Below are 20,189 nucleotides of genomic sequence, written 5' to 3' on the forward strand. Positions count from 1 at the left end.
TATTGGATCTTACTGCTCTGTTTTATACTTAGTTTATCCTTTTTTATCATATTTTATTTTTGTTTAATCTCATGTTTTATCTAAATATTTTAGTCGTTATTTATGGTCTATTTTATACATTTTACTGTCTTATTCTTTTAGTTTTTAATGTCTTGCTTTCTAGACATAATAGGATTTTATGTTATGTTATACTCTTTTAAACTCTTTTAGTGTATTTTATCCTGCTTTCTTGCAGCTTTTATCTCCAGTGTTTCCTCATGGGGAGCCTCCATGCTGGGAGTGACTCTGGCCTGCAGGGGGTCGTCCTGGGGGTGGTTCTGGCCTGGATGGTTGTGGAGCTCTGCACCACGGCTTCACCGCTGTGGTGTGGACTCCTCTATCCGTCCGGGCCGGGATGGTCTCTGAGGGCCCCCCCCCCTTGTAACTGCGGGCTATGAGACCATCCTGGCGTGGACGGCTCCCTGTTACCGTTTCCTCACCTGGATCCTCTGTGCCTAGCCATGTCTACACCATGTGTCTGTGTGTGTGTCTGTGTGTATAACCTAAGTCAATTGTAGTGTGCTTGTGTCTGCGGGGAGGGGGGAGGGGGGGGGGGCATTAATAAGTTTTATGTTTATTTGTTTTATGTTAAGCACTTTGGATTATGTGTATGAGAAGTGCTATATAAATAAAGTTTGATTTGATTTGATAGTGAGGATGACATCTAAGAGTGTAGCAGATGAAGGAGGTTTCAGATTATGTCTGGGGGGTTCAGATATAATTTGGAAGAGATTTAGGGCATGAAACTGTTGTGTGACTGTATTTCGGGGGTTAAGCATGTCCCAATTAAGAAGGAGAATGAAATCTGAGGAGATGTGCGGTGCCAGGAGTTCACTGAGTAGAGTAACAGAACAGAGTGGAGCAGAGGGAGGTCTATAGCAGAACGCAATGGAGAGAAAAAAAATATGAGACAGTTTGATATTTAACACCAGCAATTTGAGTAACTTAGGAAGAGTCTTGGCGGAATATATTATAACCTGGTATGAAAATATCCGAATTGGCAATACTTTTCTTAAACCATGAGTCAGAAATAGCAAGAATGTCAGGATTAGCAGTGTGAACCCAAGATTTAGTTAAGTCCAGTTTTGATAACAGGTTACGGATGTTAATGTGTAGGAAGCCCATAGACATACGATCAGAGAAATCATTAAACGACACATTATGAACAGAGTATTTAACAATAACCAGGCCTGGATTGGGATGAATGTTACCTGAGATAAAAAGCAATAGAATAATTAAAATATGCATTTCATTTTTAAAATATATCCAGTTTCTGTCGTTTTCACACAACAACAGACTGAGCTGGGAGGAAGTGCAAGACAGAGAAGATGGGGTATTCCTAAAATAAAACATCACCAGAGTCCTACGTCGACTATGTTCCTACCTGGCAGGTAGATTGTGTACTCCCAGACGGTTCTCTCATGACCCTGTACGATCACGGTCAGCTTCTCCGTACTCTTCTGCATCATTACCTCAAATGTTGCGTGGTAATTTGGTCCATAGTTTCCAAAAAACATCGTCCTCTGAAATCGAAACAGACGGATGTGACTGGTGAATGTGTTGATGCTCATTTCTCTGACAGTGGAAGCAGAGTCTCGTACTGACTTTGGGCTGTATGTTGAAGGTAGCCGGCTCAGTTTGGAGGCTGTATGTTTGGTCTTTGTGGAGGTGACAGAATGATGGAGCCTGGATGAACTCGGAGTTTGAATGCTGAGCTTTCACCTTCAGTCAAACCAGAACACCATTAGTTATATAGTTGCTTTAGGCTTCAAAATCAAACACAGATTTTTATGAAGAAGACAGTAACGCCCTACGTCAGATGGTTTCATATACGTCCTCTAGCAAAAACTGGAGCAAAATTATTCCAAAGGACTTCCTGCTGCTCATCAGAGATGGTATTTCTCTTAATTTAATACCTGTTAGAGGCCTGAGTAGACATCTCTTCAATCATGCTGTATGTGAAAACTGAAACTTGAACAATGGTGTACTTTTATCAGTCAACTGTTAAGAATAAGGATTAAAGCGATCCATGAGAGGACCTCTAAGCAGAGCAATCTCTCTCTGGGGTTACATGTCAACTACATACACAGATGGACTACGTCCAGACTCAGAGGTGATAAAGTTTTACATCTTGCAGAGGCACGTTGGCCGGTAGCAGAATCACACTGAGGATGTAGCGCTGGAAGGAAATGCATCTGAGAAACAGCAGGGTTTGGCCAAGGATTGGCTGTGACATGAAGTTTGTGAACCGATTGATGAGATCCCACACGATGCCAAAGCTGGAGAGATGCAGGACGTTCACAACCACGTGGGTGTCTGTGATGTCCAGTGGCTGAACGATGTGCATGCCATCGTCAGTGATGTGGACGACAGAGAGACACTGAGATACCAAAGCTGTAAAACACGGATACAGATTTCAATGTGAGAGTCCTTAAATACTGCTTCCTGTTGGTTGAGCTCCCTCAAAGTGGGCTTCATACCGGGTTCAGGTTCACAGTGTGGGAGGTGCAGCTCTCCAATGCAGTCCTGAGGACATTCTATGCTGAACAGTGGTCCTCCGGGTAGCTTGCGCGCCGGTTGGAGGAGCGTTTCGTCCCAGATCAGACTCCTGTATGTCACTTGACCTTCGTGGGTAACCTTGAACACCAGACCGGTCAGAGAGCACTGGAACAAACCCGAGCCCGGGAACCTGAAGCTAAACACAGAATGGTTTAAAGGGAGAGTCTTTGTTTTCATTTATCAACTGTGAGTAACTTTTGATATCTCCCGGCTTCACCAAATTCAGTCTTAGCAACAGACGTGGTTAAAGGAATTAGGAAGACTGAGCATTCCCACGCTGGAAAAGCAGTCCAAGTCCCAGACTTTGCAGGAGAAAACATGTACACAAATGTTCCTGCTTCTGTCACACATTTTAGATAACTGCTCTGTTTTAAACTTCAAAATTCAGCGATGTTTGACGGTGTTTCCTGGAGAGCAGCTGCTCACATCCTACCTGTACAAAACACCAACTCCTTCTCTGCTGACTTCAGGTGTGAAGCTGGAACGAGCCTGCTGCTGCCAGGAAAGGACAAGTAAAATGAGTTTCCCAGCGACACCTGACTGCAGCACAGGTGATGCAGAATGGTCAGAAATACTCACAGCATCTGTTTCCATGGTGACAGTGAGCAGGGTCAGAGATTCAGAATGCCCATAAATGATGAATGCTGGGTACACCGGCTCGGTGAAAGTGGAGTGGAAAGTATGAAGCAAAGTTTGTGTGTCACCTGACAGCCAATAGACAGCCAGAATGCCAGCTGACCAGTCAAGGAACACACCCAGTCTCTTGGGACTGGTTAGGAAAGCATGGATGTCAATGTACGGGATCGGGATTAAAACACGCTGTCGTCCGTGCCAGAACCGAAAACCATCTAAGTCACTGTTTGTGATGCACCAAGTATCATCACAGTGCTCGATAAACGATTTCCACCCCTTTCTCTTTATCTTCTTGTAAGTTACAGCAACAGTGGCTTGTCCGGTCCACTCCACCTCCCAGTAGCAGCGGCCAGTCAGCCCGTCTCTACACAGCACCTGAGGTAACTTGTCAAACCTCTCTGGACAATCAGGGTACGGCTGCTTCTGTTCGGTGAAGCTCACCTTTCTGTTGCACTCAGACAGGAGGAGGTGTTCGTTCACAGTGTTGAAATCAAACTTAAGATCACAGGCATCTACAAATGAAAATACCAAAGTTACACTGAGTTCAGTTAATTCAGTTAAAGTTCTGTTGAAAGGTTCCACTTACACTTTTTCAGAAGCTTTGGGGTGGCCCAGTGTTCTTCATTATGGTCCACACTGAGATGGAGGAGCACACCGTCAGAACAGTCATCAAAATACCCACATCCATATAAAACATTGAGCCCTAAGAGTCCTTCTTTCACAGCTAGGGATGGATACCTGGAACCAGATCTAGTCAGTGTTGGACGCATTACAAACGCAACACAACCACATAAATATGTTACGGTTCAGTCCAACACAGTAGTATAACATACTATACCATACATATTTTTCTTCAACCTGCTGGATAACAGTGTCAATGTTTTCATGCATGAGGGAGCTGCAAGCGTATAAAGCAAAAAAAAAAAAATATGAATGTGAATAAGAGGAGATCTCATAAGAGTCTACTTTTAAGATGAAATAGCTTCTAGGCCCAGTCACTCCACCCCAATTGTTTTTATTTTTATATATAAATACAGGTAACAGCAACAACAGGCCAGAAGCCTATAGGCCAGTTTTGTTTTTTTACATATATATGAGGATAGCCTAGAGATTCTTGATAGACGTAGTCTTTTAAATTTATGCACGTTGTGATCATTATATGCACGTTGTGACCGCAGCTAGTTAGCATTGGACAAATGAGAAATGTAAAATTTAGTTTATTTCTTTTATTTTTGTATTTGTATTTTCAAAAACCACTTTCATTCTAACAATTTCACTTTTAAAGGGACATATTGGTCTGGTTATTTCTTGGAAGGACATTGTTTTGTTCTAACCAGCAGCTGTTATCACCCCCTGTAAGAAAGTGAACATGTCCACTTCTCCCCCACAAGAACTTTAGGATGTGTTTCAGTAATATGTCTTGTCACTGTCTTGGGATATGATTCAGTTTGGGTGGGCCCATAAAAGAGGGATGCTCGCTGATCACGGGGAGTCCTGTAGTGCAAGGAGAAGGAGTCTCCTTTCCTACTTTAAAATGCATTATTGAAAACTGGAAAAATAAAGAACCAACTATATCCTCCTGAGCTAAAAATTGCATCTCCTTTATCTAACTCCAAGTCCACATTGGGCTGATCGCGTGGTATCTCACACCCCCATGAAGCATTAATACAAGCAAATAGTAAACATTGCCCCGAGGGGCGATTATCACCGTGGACAAACTGTACGTGAACGGTCAACTGTACCGCAACCCGGACACCACTCCCTGGCTCTTCTAAAACGGAGTAAGTAAAGTAAAGTAAAGTACACGGTATTTTTGTCACTGTTGGTGTTTAGATTAGATTTAGCTCCATATACACCTTCGGCTCATATTAAATCATTAGTGCCACGGCTGCGCCACGTGGCACTCCTCCTGCATTGAGCTTCGCAATGGAGGAGGAGTGCCTCGTGCGCAGCACGGGAATCGAGTGGTATGACTTTTATTAGCAATTGGCGTGCACGTTTTTGCGCAACGTACAAAAACGTGCGCTTTTGGCGCCATCCGGAACGCATTGGGAGAACTTTGGGGTCTCACCACTCGCACACCGTTGCTCGAAAAATTCTGAACCGATTTAGAAAGTTGTAGGCCCTGAATTTAACTACAGTCCTGTGGATTTTCAGAGCGATGGCACAAATAGTTTTTGCACGAAGTGCAAAAACATTTCCAAATTTCCAAACTAATGGGGAGATTTTCCCATGTAAGTGAATGGGGCAGAATGTCACCAAAATTCACCTTTTTTCTGAGACACGTATCTTTCTCATACTTGCACGTAGAAATGTCATTCAAACTTCAAAACGGAGGAAAACTTCTCTTCTCTATCCAAACCTGAAACTATTTTTCCTAAGATGTACACTTTTCAAGATATGAGCCCTCAAGCGAGGACTGGAAATCACTTTTTTGTCAAATTTACAGTGCGGCTTTCAGTTATTAGAGTGGCAGTTAGAGTGAAAAAAATAACTTGATTTTTTATTTGTAACTCGAGCTCACGGCCAAACCGTAAAGGTAGACGGATAATTTTTGGTCAGAATGTAGACATACGTGTTGGGATTCATAAAATGTGACTTTGACAGGCGGGGTATGCATAAAATTTAAACGGGGGGGCTAACAGCCACGCGAATTCCTGCATCTGTCTCCATTGGCTGTAATTTAAAAGGAGCTTGAGGCCGGATTGTGGCAAGATTTATGAAAAAAATCCGTATACATTTTAAGTTTTCTAGTAATAATGTCAGATGAAGCGTTCCAAACCCAAAAGAATGAGCCCTCTAGTGTATCTCTCCGTTGCCTTGAACAGGCTGTGTGCTGCAAAATGTGCTGCAATTCGGTCCCGATTTTCCCGCGCTGTCCTGCGGATGTGACGTCACATGACGCTGCATGCACGTTCTCCCCGTTCTCCCGTGCCGGCTTCACTGATGGCTGCAGTACCCCCAACGGCCGTCGTGGTGAAGGGTGGCGATAGAGTTTCATTTCTTAAAAGGAGCCTCAAGCTCCTTTAATGAAAAGTTTTCTTCAAAAAAGTCTCACTTTGTTTTCAAACTGCCGTTACTAACACATTTTAAGGAATATCTGAATAAAAATAAGATTGTAAGAATCTGCCGGGTTCTGTGTCTCTCACGATGTTAGAGCTACGGTTTGATCACGAATTGGAGTGATTTGAGAACTTGTGACAACCGAAAATCTAGGTTCTAGTAGGTTGTCTTTTTTTTTCTCTCTCGAGTAATGAACCTGACCCTGAAGCCACACACATACACATACACACACACACACACACACACACACACACACACACACACACACACACACACACACACACACACACACACACACACACACACACACACACACACACACACACGGTAGGTTATTATGGGATGGCAGGTGTTATTATGGGATGGAAGTGTTATTATGGGATGCTAGGTGTTTATTATGGGATGGAAGTGTTATGGGATGCTAGGTGTTATTTGTAGTGTTAGCGGTCCCGTTAGCCTGTCTGTTAGCGGTTCTGTTAGCAATCCCATTAGCGGTACCGTTAGCGGTTCTGTTAGCTGTCCCGTTAGCGGTTTTGTTAGCGGTTCTGTTAGCGATACTGTTAGCGGTCCCGTTAGCGGTTCTGTTAGTGGTCCCGTTAGCGATTCGTTAGCGGTTCTGTTAGCGTCCCGTTAACAGTCCCATTAGCGGTCCCGTTAGCGGTTCTGTTAGCGGTTCTGTTAGCGGCCCCATTAGCGGTTCTGTTAGCGGTCCCGTTAGCGGTCCTGTTAGCGGTTCCCTTAGTGGTCCCGTTAGCGGTTCCCTTAGCGGTTCCGTTAGCGGTTCTGTTAGTGCTCCCGTTAGCGGTTCTGTTATCGGTTCCGTTAGCGGTTCTGTTAGCGGTCCCGCTAGCGATCCCGTTAGCGGCCCTGTTAGCGGTTCAGTTAGCGGCCCCGTTAGCGTTTCTGTTAGCCTATTACCTATTTTCTGCAATAACTTTTGAATGCTTTGATATAGGAAATGTCATCAAAATCGCAATCATCCGGCAGTAGTCCCGTGGCACTTCAAAATTTCCTGAAATTTTCTAGTTAATAATTACTACACTGCTTGTCTCAACAACACACAGCACACACTGGTGATCGTTTCTTTTCTTTTTATCGTTAGAATTATTTCCCACCTCCCCACCTCACCCCCTTTTCCAATTTCTATTTTAAATGTTTCTTTTCTACTTTCTCCCTATGTCCCATCCTGCTGCACTTTCTGTTTGGTAAACTGGTATGAATACCCATGCCACACACATAGAATAACATGGCACGCATATATGCGACAATATATCAGTAGTAATTTACACGAGCTCATACAACATAGCCATCTACATATAATATTACCTCAAACGATTGGATCATGGACAAATTAAAGTTTCTCACCTGGAATGTACGCGGAGTCAGTACAAGAGAGCAGTGACGTGCGGTGAGTTTCATGGTTGGTGAGGGACTGACTCCTTTAGGGTCAGATTTACAACTATATAAACCCAAAAATATAGCTTATTCAATTGGCTACTGGTTATTTCATGTCTCATCAGCATTCTTCACACAAACACACAGCACACACACACACGAGGTACGTATATACGTAAAGATAAGAAAAAAAACAATTACAGCAGCGAAAGAAAGTGGATAGAGGACATTTGCTCTGCACCTTCTGTGTGTTGGCTGTCGCAATTCTACAATTCATACAACACAAATGAGAGTTTGTACAGTGTACACTGTTTGTACACCATAGAGTGGTGTACAAAAACACAGATTTTAATTTTGACCTTTAGTGAAATATTCAGTTGTTTTTAAAAAGCTTTTAATTCTGATTTTCTTTCAACTGTTTCTCAAACAAGAAGCCCTAAAGCCAATATGTCAAAACACCAAATATGTTTAGTCAACAAAAGGATTTGATTTATAACAACTTAAAAATACATATGCAACAAATGATGGTGCCACCAACGCGAGCAACACCCGCAACAAAATGCACCAGAACGCAAGATCAATTTTCTCCACCCCAACGTAGTGGGTATCATATGAAACTACAAAAGCTAAACTTTTTTTTATAAGATTGAAATGAAAACTACGGAAGAATATTAGGGCCAGGCAGGAGAAAAATTAAAATAATATTTTAGAGGAGGAAGATTTTTTTTTCATTATACACTTCGAGAAAAAAAGTCAAAATGTCGAGATTAATGTTGAAGTACAATTTCGAGAAAAAATTCGAAATGTTGAGAAAAAAGTCGAAATGTCGAGAAAAAAGTCGAAATGTTAAGATCAATGTTGAAGTACAATTTCGAGAAAAAAGTCGAAATGAAGAGAAAAAAGTCAAAATTTCATGAATAAAGTTGAAATTTCGACTTTATTAGGGCCCGAGCACTGAAAGTGCGAGGACCCTATTGTATCTGTGATGTTTATTAGGGCCCGAGCACTTGCAGTGTGAAGGCCCTATTGTATTTGCAGGAATTTTTAGGGCCCGAGCACTTGCAGTGCGAAGGCCCTATTGTATCTGTAGGAATTATTCTTCTTCTTAATGTTCTGACAAAAGGAAGGCCTTTTTGCCCCCCTAAACGTGCCCAAAAAGTCACCAAATTTTGCACCCAAGTCAGGCCTGGCGAAAAATTTGATATTTAATGGTTTGTATTAAAGGGCGTGGTAAAATGGCTCAACAGAGCCCCCTTGAAAACTTGTGCCTCAAGCCCCACGATACGGTTTGACGTACATGCACGAAAATCGGTACACACCTGTATCATGGGGCAACTTAAAGAAAAGTCTCTTGGCGTCATGCCCGAAACCGAACAGGATGTCGGCCATTTTGAATGAATCGTGTCAATTTGGCGAAATTTATGCCATTCCTTCGGCAGTTAATTCAGCCTGAACCGTAACGTGCCCCCAAGTGTGTTATACATCAAAATGTGCGTCTCCATCCTCTGACACCACGCATTACTTTTCTCTTTCAAAAGCGTTACCGTGGCGACGCTAGACGCCAAAAAGCGCACCCACCCTTCATCTGATTGGTTCAGACAGAAAAAACTTTGCGCCTCAAGCCCCACAATACGCTTTGACGTACATGAACGAAAATCGGTACACACCTGCATCATGTCGCAACTTAAAGAAAAGTCTCTTGGCGCCATGGCCGAAACTGAACAGGAGGTCGGCCATTTTGAACATTCTGAATTAATTGTGTAATTTTGGCGCAATTTATGCCATTCCTTCGGCAATTAATACGGCCCGGACCGTAACGTGCACCCAGGTGTGTTATACCTCAAAATGTGCGTCTCCATCTTGCGACTACGCGCATTACTTTTCTCTTTCAAAAGTGTTACCGTGGCGACGCTAGACGCCAAAAAGCGCGCCTCCCCCTTCATCTGATTGGTCCATATTTGACAGTTCTCCAAAATTCACCAAATTTTGCATGCAAGCCAGGCCTGGCGATAAATTTGATTTTTCATGGTTTGCATTAATGGGCGTGGCTCAACAGCGCCCACTAGAATACTTTTCTCTGCCATAACTTTTGAAAGGTTTGACATAAAGAGTCGTGGGTGGTGTCATGGGACTCGGTATTGAGTCCTTGACCATAATTGGTGAAAATTAGCCCCGCCCCTTCTTCTGATTGGTTGTTCCTATTTCCTGCTATAACATTTGAATGTTTTGACATAGAGAGTCGTGGGTGGTGTCATGGGATTCTGTAATGAGTCCTTGAGCTTCTTTGGCCTTAATTAGCCCCGCCCCTTCTTCTGATTGGTTGTCCCGATTTTCTGCTATAACTTTTGAATGGTTTGACATAGAGAGTCGTGGGTGGTGTCATCAGATTCTGTATGGAGTCCTTGACCTTCATTGGCCTGAATTAGCCCCGCCCCTTCTTCTGATTGGTTGTCCCTTTTTTCTGCTATAACTTTTGAATGGTTTGACATAGGAAGTCGTGGGTGGTGTCATTTTTGATATGCTTATGGGGGGCGGTGGCCATGAGTGCGAGGGCCCGTTCATCGCTGCTTGCAGCTTTAATTCTTGAAATTGTATTTCAACATTAGTCTCAACATTTCGACTTTTTTCTCGACATTTCGACTTTTTTCTCGAAGTGCACAATAAAAAAAATCTTCCCCTCACAAATATTTTTTCTCCTGCATGGCCCTAATAATCTTCCGTAGAAAAAGTGTTTGTGGTCTTACCTTTATTTGTAGATTAAGTCCATGCGCCTATCATTCGTCACAAAAACCTCAGTTACTTTGTTGTAAAAGTCCTCCTTATTTTCCTTTAGTTTTAAAAGTCTCTCTGCCTTAATGGAGATGATCGCCAGGGAGGAAAGCCGCCCTCCGTTTGAAAAGAGCAGGTTACCTTCTGTCCCGCAGTTTGAAACAAACCTTTTAGCTCTAGCGTTGGTCTTCCGTTGTTAATCACTTTGACTGAAAATCCAGTTGTGAGAAATTTTTAAGTTTAAATATTTAATCTTCTTTCATTTTGGCAGTCCAAAGAAGAAAGCATCAAAATAAACGTCTCGCAGCTGTGCACTTGACTCGTGAAGAACAGCAGCCCCGAGCAAGCGTTGACTCACGTACACCCCCTTCAGGGCGGCAGAGTATTGTCTGCCTCACCCTGTGCCTTTTTCACTGCGGTTTGATGTCCCGTCAGGGAAACTAAATATGTCACTTACAAACATTAAACTTTAATGGTTAAAGACATTAGCAAGACTGTGGAAAATCCGGGTATATAAATGTATCTGCAAACATTATATTGGCGACATGCAGAGATACGGCAACCAGCATGCGCCAATCGCACGTATCAACCCAGTTTGTGATATATTGTGCAATCAGAGGTGAGGCTCGGCTCGTTGCTGCCGCACCTCACGTTTCAGCTCTGTATTTGAACAGGAAATATGCACATTCAGCGATTTTGACTATAGAAATGTTCAAAATTAATCATACATAAAGATCAGTGGACAAATATTAATATTTATTTGATGTTATCATTATTATTCTTTTTACTTGTCATGATGACAGGTGAGGCTCTGGCTCACCTGCCTCCCCTGACCGCACGTCCTTGCTAGAGAGAATAGACTAAAACTCTTTAATCAGATAAAAACCCTGCAGGCAGACATTGTCTTATTACAGGCGACTCATTTAGTTAAAGCTTCAGTAGATACACTTGCCATGGCACAGTTTCCGCATGTGTTTTCGGCCTGTTACAACTCCAGACAAAGAGGGGTAGTGATTCTTATTAATAAGAGGGTAAATTTGACTGTAAAAGACACGCACATAGATCCAGAGGGTAGATATATAATATTAGCTCTGCACATTCAAAATATGAATCTATGTTTTTCTAATGTATATGGTCCAAATGTTGATGACTCCTCGTTTTTTCACTCTTTTTTCAATTCACTTTCTGCTCACCTAGACAACACAGTCATCATCGGAGGAGACCTTAACCTGGTGTTGGATTCTGGAGTGGACAGGCTCGGTAACGCAGGCGGTCACAGGAGTCGGCAGGAAGCAAGTATTATTAAGCAATATATGAATGATCTGGGTCTTTGCGATACATGGCGTTCTCTCCACCCAACTCTCAGGGATTATACTTTTTTCTCAGCTGTTCATCACTCATATTCCAGGTTAGATTATTTTTTAGTTAGTAGCTCTCTGATGAGAGATATCTCAGTCATCATCGGAGGAGACCTTAACCTGGTGTTGGATTCTGGAGTGGACAGGCTCGGTAACGCAGGCAGTCACAGGAGTCGGCAGGAAGCAAGTATTATTAAGCAATATATGAATGATCTGGGTCTTTGCGATACATGGCGTTCTCTCCACCCAACTCTCAGGGATTATACTTTTTTCTCAGCTGTTCATCACTCATATTCCAGGTTAGATTATTTTTTAGTTAGTAGCTCTCTGATGAGAGATATCTCAGAATCCCAAATCCACCCAATTATTATTAGCGATCACGCACCAGTTACTTTCACTCTGGGGAAGAGGGGGGAGTGTATCATCCTCTAAAAATTGGAGATTTAATACATCATTGCTTAAGGACCCCAACTTTATTAATTTTTTCAAAAAAAGAATGGGACATATTTTTGCAAAATAATCTTCAGTCAGAAACATCAGCGAGTGTTCTATGGGAAGCAGGAAAAGCAGTAATGCGAGGTAAAATAATTTCCTTTTCTTCAAATAAGAAAAAGAAAGATAACTGAAGAACAAAGGAATTAGAATGCGAAATTAAAACGTTAGAGGAGGCCTTCCGGACCTCTGCAGATGAACATATCCTTAATAGAATAAGGAAAACTAAAATAGAATTAAATAAAATAATTGACGCAAAAACGCAGTTTCTAGTACAAAGGCTTCGCCTGGAAAACTTTGCACACGCTAACAGATCAGGGAAATATTTAGCCAATCAATTTAAACAAAGAAAAAACAACCATAACATCTATCAAGGACCAATCAGGGAAAGTTACACATGATCCCTGTTTAATAAATTCAGTTTTTAGAGACTTTTACTGTAAACTATATTCATCACAAATTGAACCATCCGACCAATACATCGATCAGTTTCTTGGAAAAATTAACCTGCCGAAGTTACATCAGGAGCAGGTTACGAATTAAGATTCACCGCTCTCAATAGGAGAACTCCATGAAGCTCTTCAGCATATGCCTAATAATAAAGCTCCGGGCCCAGATGGCTTTCCAGCCGAATTATATGAGGAATTCTGGAGCATATTAGCACCTTTTTATAAAATGATCCTAAATGTTAGGGAGAATAAAAGCCTACCCTTAAATATGAATTCTGCTAATATTAGTCTCTTATTAAAACCGGATAAGGATCCTTTGCTCCCATCGAGCTATCGTCCAATATCATTGATAAATGTAGATCTTAAAATAATCAGCAAAGCTCTTACCAAACATCTGAAAAGAATCACCCCTTCTATTATACATCCGGATCAAACAGGTTTCATTAAAAGGTAGACATTCTTCTACTAACACTCGTAGATTACTCAATATTATAGATCATTCGAGTATCAATACTCGAATGGGGGGGGGGACAGTGGGTTTCCTCCCGCCCTCTTCTCGCCCTCTGTGGGGTGGCCGGTGGCCTGGGTTCCGGGTTCTTCCTTGTCGGCCTCTGGTCTCGCAGGTGGCGGGGTTGCCTCCCCCCCCTCCCCCACTATAGATACACTTCAGGTTGAGCTTTGACAGGACTATTACACACACACACACACACACACACACACACACACACACACACACACACACACACACACACACACACACACACACACACACACACACACACACACACACACACACACACACACACACACACACATACATACATGTATGCATACATACACACACACACACAAAGCCACACATATACATACACACACATAGCCACACATATACATACACACACATAGCCACACATATACATACACACACACACATAGCCACACATATACATACACATAGCCACACAGATATATGCACAGCCACATATACATATACACACACACACACACACACACACACACACACACACACACACACACACACACACACACACACACACACACACACACTGGCTTGTTCACCTGCATGCTTGCTCTGTAGTTTTTGGGGTTAGTTAATCGCGGTAGCTTAGCTCAGATTGTGATTGGATCTCGAGATTTGGGACAGTTGCTGCTTGTGTTTTGGCTGGTTCCGTGTCGGTTTCGTGTTTCGTTTGTGGCTTTTGTTGCACATTTCCAGTGCTCGACGTGTGCCTCCATGTGTTCATATATATATATATATATATATATATATATATATATATATATATATATATATAATGTGTATATATATTAAACATAGTAACAATGCACATATATATGCCTTAGGTTTTTACCAGCATGGTATTAACCATTAATATGTGTGCAGACAAGGTTAAAAAAAAACAAAAAAAAATTGCCCCGAGGACCAGGATTGGGAAACATTGCCTTAGATACATATCAATTCACAGATATCATTTGTTTAAGAGACTGGAGAGGTGCTGTGTGGGTTTCTTCCATCTTTGCACAAAGTTGCTCAGTTTGAACACACAGCTCTGGAGCTGTTTACTGAGTTTGACGATATATTAAAATTTGAGGAGGAAAAATAACTAAAAATATTATAACTTTAGAAAGCAGTTAAATCTCGTTGGTATATTTTGCCTGAGAAATGGTCCAATTGTGATTCCGTTGTTGGTAAATAAAAACTTCAACATGAAAGTTTGATGCAGTACTAACCAGAGTTTTTCCAGCCTACAGTTTGGGTCTTCCAGTCTCTCGAAGAGCAGCTTCCCTCCAGACTCTCCTGGATGGTTGTAGCTGAGGTCCAGTTCTCTCAGGTGGAAGGGGTTGGACTTCAGAGCTGAGGCCAGAGAAGCACAGCCTTCCTCTGTGACCCCACAACAAGACAGCCTGCACACAAATCCACTGTTACTTAAACAAACACATTTTACAGTGACTGCACTGATACAGCCTTGAGCTGCCAGGAAGTATATTGGTACCTGAGCGTCTCAAGCTGACATTTTGAACTCCCCAGTCCAACAGACAGCAACTGCACTCCTACATCCTGCAATTGGTTGCGACTGAGGTTGAGCATTCTCAAATGTGTGTTTGAACTGAGAACTGAGGCGAACACCTGACAGCATTTGCTCCTCAGGAAACAACCAGTCATGCTGCAATCAGGAGAAAATGACTACAAGTTACATAAAAACACAGCAAGAGCTGAAGCCAGTGCTACTGCTTAATACAGTTACCTGAATTCCTTTATGTTGCTGAGAGGACCTATTAAGCCCGTGGGAATCACGGTGAGCAGTGTCAACTCGTCGTTGATATCCTCATACTTCTTATTCTCTTTGAGCTCTTCTGAATAGCCGCTGTAATCCTTTCCATAATTGTAAATGCAGCTACTCAAGTCCAGTGCTGTCAGGTTTGATTGCTTTGCCTGCAGAACGGAGGCCAACGCGTGACATTTCCTGAAATCTAGAGACAACCCCGACAATCTGTACAAAAACATACCAAAAAGAGGCAGAACCAAGCATGCAATGATTCATATTTATTTTGATTCAGTGGGTTCAATGTTTGTAAGTAACTTTCAAATTGTGCAATTTCAAAGGTAAAAATCTTCAGACCTCAGTGTCTCCAGTTTACAGGTAGGACTTCCCAGCACGGTGAAGAGAAGATGATCAGGACATCTGTCAGCACCAGTGAAACCCACCAGACTCAGCTCTCGCAAGAAAGACTCTGCTGACTGCAGGATGGACAGCAGAATCTGGAGTATCTTATCATCAGTGGTGTGTTCACTGTCGAGTCTGTATAAACAAAAGAAAAGCATATTTAAACGAGGTTGACAGGTGGTGAGTGACATAATGAATTAAAGTAATTTTGATATTAATGAGAGCAGACAAAGGTGGCCCTAACCCTGAGTGGTTTTCACCTATGTGAGCCAGGTTGGGAAACACTGCTTGAACAACATTTTTGCTCCATCTAAAAGTTGTATTTCTTTAATGAAAATCTAGCACTTATACTAAGAAACTGTTGTATGCTAACCAGACTATACAAGAATTTGTTTCCAATATTGTGTTTAGTTGTAACTCAAAGCGTCTGCCTCTTTAAAACAATGTAGTTTGTTCAACAAATTATACTTGAGGAACATGATGAATCTAATAATTTTACATGCAGGGTGAATTACAGATTAAAAACATCTACTTCCTGCCAGATTATGCCTGAATTAATCCTTTGTTTCAAACCAGAAATGTGCTTGTACTTACACAGCTTTCTTGCAGTGTTTAATCTGGAGAATCAGTTTCTCGCTCCCCGGAAATGGTGTGAAGCATTTTGTGAGATCGAGTTCTTGGACCACTTCCCCAGAAGCCTGCAGCAGGGTGGCCACAACTGAACAGTCAATGGGGGAAAGGCTCACCCCTGAATTCAGGTACATCCTGATGTCATCCTGAAACCTGTCTTGTTTGAGCTCAAACTTGCATAATAAAAGATTCATGCACCTCTCTGCTGGGAGGTTTCCAGCATGAAACTTTCTCAGGTACTCCCTCATCTCTTCAGTTGTATCTGACTTGCTCTTTGTCTGTGGGAAAACTTCTTCCAGCATCACTTGATTTGATCTCACTGAAAGTCCAAGAAAGAAACAGAGGAACAGGTCTAGTTGACCCTTCTCACTCTCCAAGGCTTTGTCAACAACCTTCTTCTGCAGGTCCATCAAACTCATATCTGTGGAGTCAATCCCAAGGAAAGACTTGAGAGCGCTGATGTTCTTTTTCGTTCTTTTCTCACAGCAGTGAAACACGTAGAGAGCTGCCAGAAATTCTTGGAAACTTAAATGCACGAAGCTGAACATCTTCTTCTGGTACAGACCACATTCTTCCTTCAGGATTTCTGAGCAAAATCCACAAAATAAAGAGGCTTCACCAACATCAATCCCACACTCTCTGAGGTCCTCTTCGTAGAAGATGATGTTTCCTTTCTGCAGCTGTTTGAAGGCTAACTTGGACAAATTCAGAAGCATGGCTGCATTCTGGGTCTTAGATGGATTCTTTTCTGCCTTTGTTTCTGAGCTTTGGGTCAGATATTTCTGTGCTGTTCTTTGCATTTGAGTAAACAAATAATGGATGTACAGCTCTGTCATTGTTGTGATCCTTTGGCATCTTTGGTCACTCCATCCTGTCCTGAATACCTCGGCCACTATCCAACAGAAGACTGGGATGTGGCCCATGAAATAGAAGCCGATCATCCCACTGAGACAAGTCAGGACTTCTTGGGCCTGAGCAGCATTGCTGAATCTCTTTCTGAAGTAGTTTTCTTTTTCCTGGTCGGTGAACCCTTGCACTTCTGTCATCCGGTCAATGTATGAAGAAGGAATCTGACTGACTGCAGCAGGTCGAGAAGTTACCCAGAGCAGAGCATTGGGGAGCAGACTCCCTTTGATTAGGTTGATCAGCAACACCTCCACTTTTGATTTCTGGTGTACGTCGTTCATTTTCCTGCATCGATCGAAGTCCAGTGGAAATCTGCTTTCATCCAAACCATCAAAGATGAATAGCACTTGCACGCTGTTGAGTTGTCCTGCATCTTTCAAATGGTTCAGTTCAGGGTAGAAGTGGAGAAGCAGCTGCAGAAGACTGTACTTACCCTCTTTGATCATGTTTAGCTCTCTGAAAGGGAGCACAAACATTAACTCAATGTGCTGGTTGGATTTTCCTTCTGCCCAATTTAGGGAGAAGTTTTGGATGGCAAATGTCTTCCCAATGCCAGCGATCCCTTTTGTCACCACTCTCTTGATGGTCTTTGTTTTAAGAGGTTCTTGTAGAGAGATGTTTTGTCCTGGTTTGAAGATATCCAGGCTGGTTATCTCCTGATAGTCTGATGTTAAATATGGTGACTCCTTGTCAGGGTGCAGAAAGTGATGTAGACTCTCATGTGACAGGCAACCATGCTGCTCAGCCTGTTGTGTGATGAGCAGTTTTGTGTAGACATTCCTGAGCTCACTCCGACTCTGGGATAAACCTTCGTATATCCATGCTGACTTCTCCAACAGATGTGCTTTAAGCTTTTGTTTGATATTCTCCATGACTTTATTATCTGTCATGTCTCCAAATCCATCACCATACTCGCACTTCTATCTGTAGCTCTGTCCTTATCAAGTTTGGTTGTCTCAGCAGTGTCCGTGGGAGGTGACCGTCAAAACCTACAAAAAGAGAAACCAATTAAGAAATGTTACCTGCAGCAACTACTAATGTGGCAACCAAATCATCTTTTTTACAAGTAGTACCTAAAACACAACACAAAACAAGATTTTCTAATTATATTGCATAAATTAACACCCAACAAGCAACATAGTTCTATTTATAACTGAAACATCTCCACTTATCATCAAAACATTAATTTAGTTGCTTTCAAAACAATAAAAATCTCTAATAGTATGTACAATCAAACGTCTTTCCAATACATCAAGTGGCGTTGAAGTTTATAATTTTGGGCATGCCAGTAGTGGTAAGCCCATATTGTGATTCAGAAAAATGGCCCTTTCACAAGCCAAAAAGAAAGAACCCCAGACCAGGACGTAGGGTGTGGAAGGATCCCGTTATTCCGGCCAGATCCTCCCCAACACATCTGGTGCTCCGGCTGGCCAGAGGGGGCCATAACAAATATAGTTAATTTCACTTAATGTAAAATTAAAGTGTGTGTTGCCAAGTTCTGCTTCTGTCAGAGGTGGTTCTGGTTGTGTTCAGAGTGGTAATGGTGGTTCAGGGTTATTAATGAACAACACTGCAGAGCAGGGGTTGTGGTTTATTGGCCATTATTAACCACCCCGAACACAAGCAGAACCAGCTCACACAGAACCTTAACAACCCCAAACACAAGCAGAACCAGCTCACACAGAACCTTAACAACCCCAAACACAAGCAGCAAGAGAGCACAAATGGGCAGTAAGACATATCAACATTTTCAGAAATTTGCTCGGGAAATTTTACAATTCACTTTGATTTTAAAACCTCAATAAAAAAATAACGGAGCCATTTACATGCGTTTGTTTCACTTCATTTTTTGTATCTTTAAATTTATAGTTCTGTACTATGTTGTTTTCTATTCACTTCAATTCAAAATACTTAATTAATCCCTGAAAGGAAATTAACTGTTGTATTATACATTGTATACTTTATGTATAGGCTATATTGTATATTTTATGTATATATTTTATTGGGAGTTACAAAAAATAGTAAGAACATGAAAACTGGCTTAAATAAAAAAAATCCTGTTAAAATGTTATCAGAAATAGAGAACAGTTTCAAAAAGGAGGTCTCTCTCTCTCTCTCTCTCTCTCTCTCTCTCTCTCTCTCTCTCTCTCTCTCTCTCTCTCTCTCTGTTGTTCGCTCTATCTTTCTCTTCCTCTCTCGTTTTTTAAACATAATTTGGCTCATGGAATAACAAGTTGAAATGATGTAGAAACTAGTGAAAGAAAACGTATTCAACAAAAAAGTTCATATCAGATCAAAGAAACGGCTCGAATGTAATAAAGGCTGCACATTCGTTGGATCATGTAACAGAACAACCGGCTGAGTTGAGGTGTAATTTGGTCACATGACGTGGACGTTTTGAAGAAAATAGGAACCCACACATTCAACATGAATCTAACCAGTTTATGGTCGGATTTCTCTGTTCGGGGGAATCTGATTTTACCAGTTTACTCGGACTTCGCTCGGCGAGGCTACACTAAAGACAGCTCTTCCGCAAACCACAGATTACAATATCTAAACTTGTATAGCCTACTTTATCTGCGAAGAGCTGGGGGTCCGTGCGGAATCATGACAGATTAAAGTAGACTAACCTCTTTTGTGTAACAATCTCTTCTTAGTTGCTTTCTGCGATCAGAGTCTGTATCAAACTGGTTTCGGTTTCCGTGTTGAAGCATAAAAGTTGGCGGAAGAGGATGTGAGTCATTCATCAAACTGTAGCTGGAAGAGTTACTGGAGACAGAAAAACAACTCGCTGTTGCGGTCAAATCCGCATTTTCCTCGTCTGAAAGCTCTGAATTTGTTTTTAAACTCCGTCTACTGCTGTAGTTGCTCCGAGCCAGCACACAGAGGCGCTGTTGTACCGGTATCACGCTCACTGAAGAGTCAGTATTGAAAGGAAATCAGGAAAATACAAAACACATACACGCAGAGGTGGAAAAAGTACAAAAATATTGTACTTAAGTAAAAGTACAAATTTTCTGCTTGAAAATTACTTAAGTAAAAGTAAAAAGTACCCATTAAGAACATTACTTAAGTAAAAGTATAAAAGTACCTCAACTTAAATATAATAAAGTACCAAAAGTACATGGTGTAAAATGTACTTAAGTACAAAAGTAAAAAGTACAAAGTACAAAATTCAAAGTACAAAATTATTTTCAAAAGGATTGCAA

At 41.7% G+C, this 20,189-nt stretch overlaps 1 protein-coding gene across 1 annotated transcript in view; it reads right to left on the reverse strand.

Moving 5' to 3' along the window:
- Positions 1-19,813, reverse strand: part of LOC133440771 (uncharacterized) — a 29,597-nt gene extending 9,784 nt beyond the window's left edge. The window contains exons 1-13 of the mRNA XM_061718127.1: positions 19,611-19,813; positions 16,039-17,969; positions 15,400-15,579; positions 15,025-15,270; positions 14,773-14,943; positions 14,510-14,683; positions 3,818-3,867; positions 3,178-3,743; positions 3,032-3,093; positions 2,520-2,734; positions 2,168-2,433; positions 1,645-1,761; positions 1,424-1,562 (exon numbers count right to left, since the gene is read on the reverse strand). Coding sequence (XP_061574111.1) covers positions 1,424-1,562; positions 1,645-1,761; positions 2,168-2,433; positions 2,520-2,734; positions 3,032-3,093; positions 3,178-3,743; positions 3,818-3,867; positions 14,510-14,683; positions 14,773-14,943; positions 15,025-15,270; positions 15,400-15,579; positions 16,039-17,870 — 4,018 coding nt within the window. The 5' untranslated portion in view covers positions 17,871-17,969; positions 19,611-19,813. The remainder of the gene's footprint in view (positions 1-1,423; positions 1,563-1,644; positions 1,762-2,167; positions 2,434-2,519; positions 2,735-3,031; positions 3,094-3,177; positions 3,744-3,817; positions 3,868-14,509; positions 14,684-14,772; positions 14,944-15,024; positions 15,271-15,399; positions 15,580-16,038; positions 17,970-19,610) is intronic.
- Between the last annotated feature and the right edge of the window lie 376 nt (positions 19,814-20,189).

Source organism: Cololabis saira, chromosome 1, assembly GCF_033807715.1.
Source record: "Cololabis saira isolate AMF1-May2022 chromosome 1, fColSai1.1, whole genome shotgun sequence".
NCBI classification, from domain to species: Eukaryota; Metazoa; Chordata; class Actinopteri; order Beloniformes; family Belonidae; genus Cololabis; species Cololabis saira.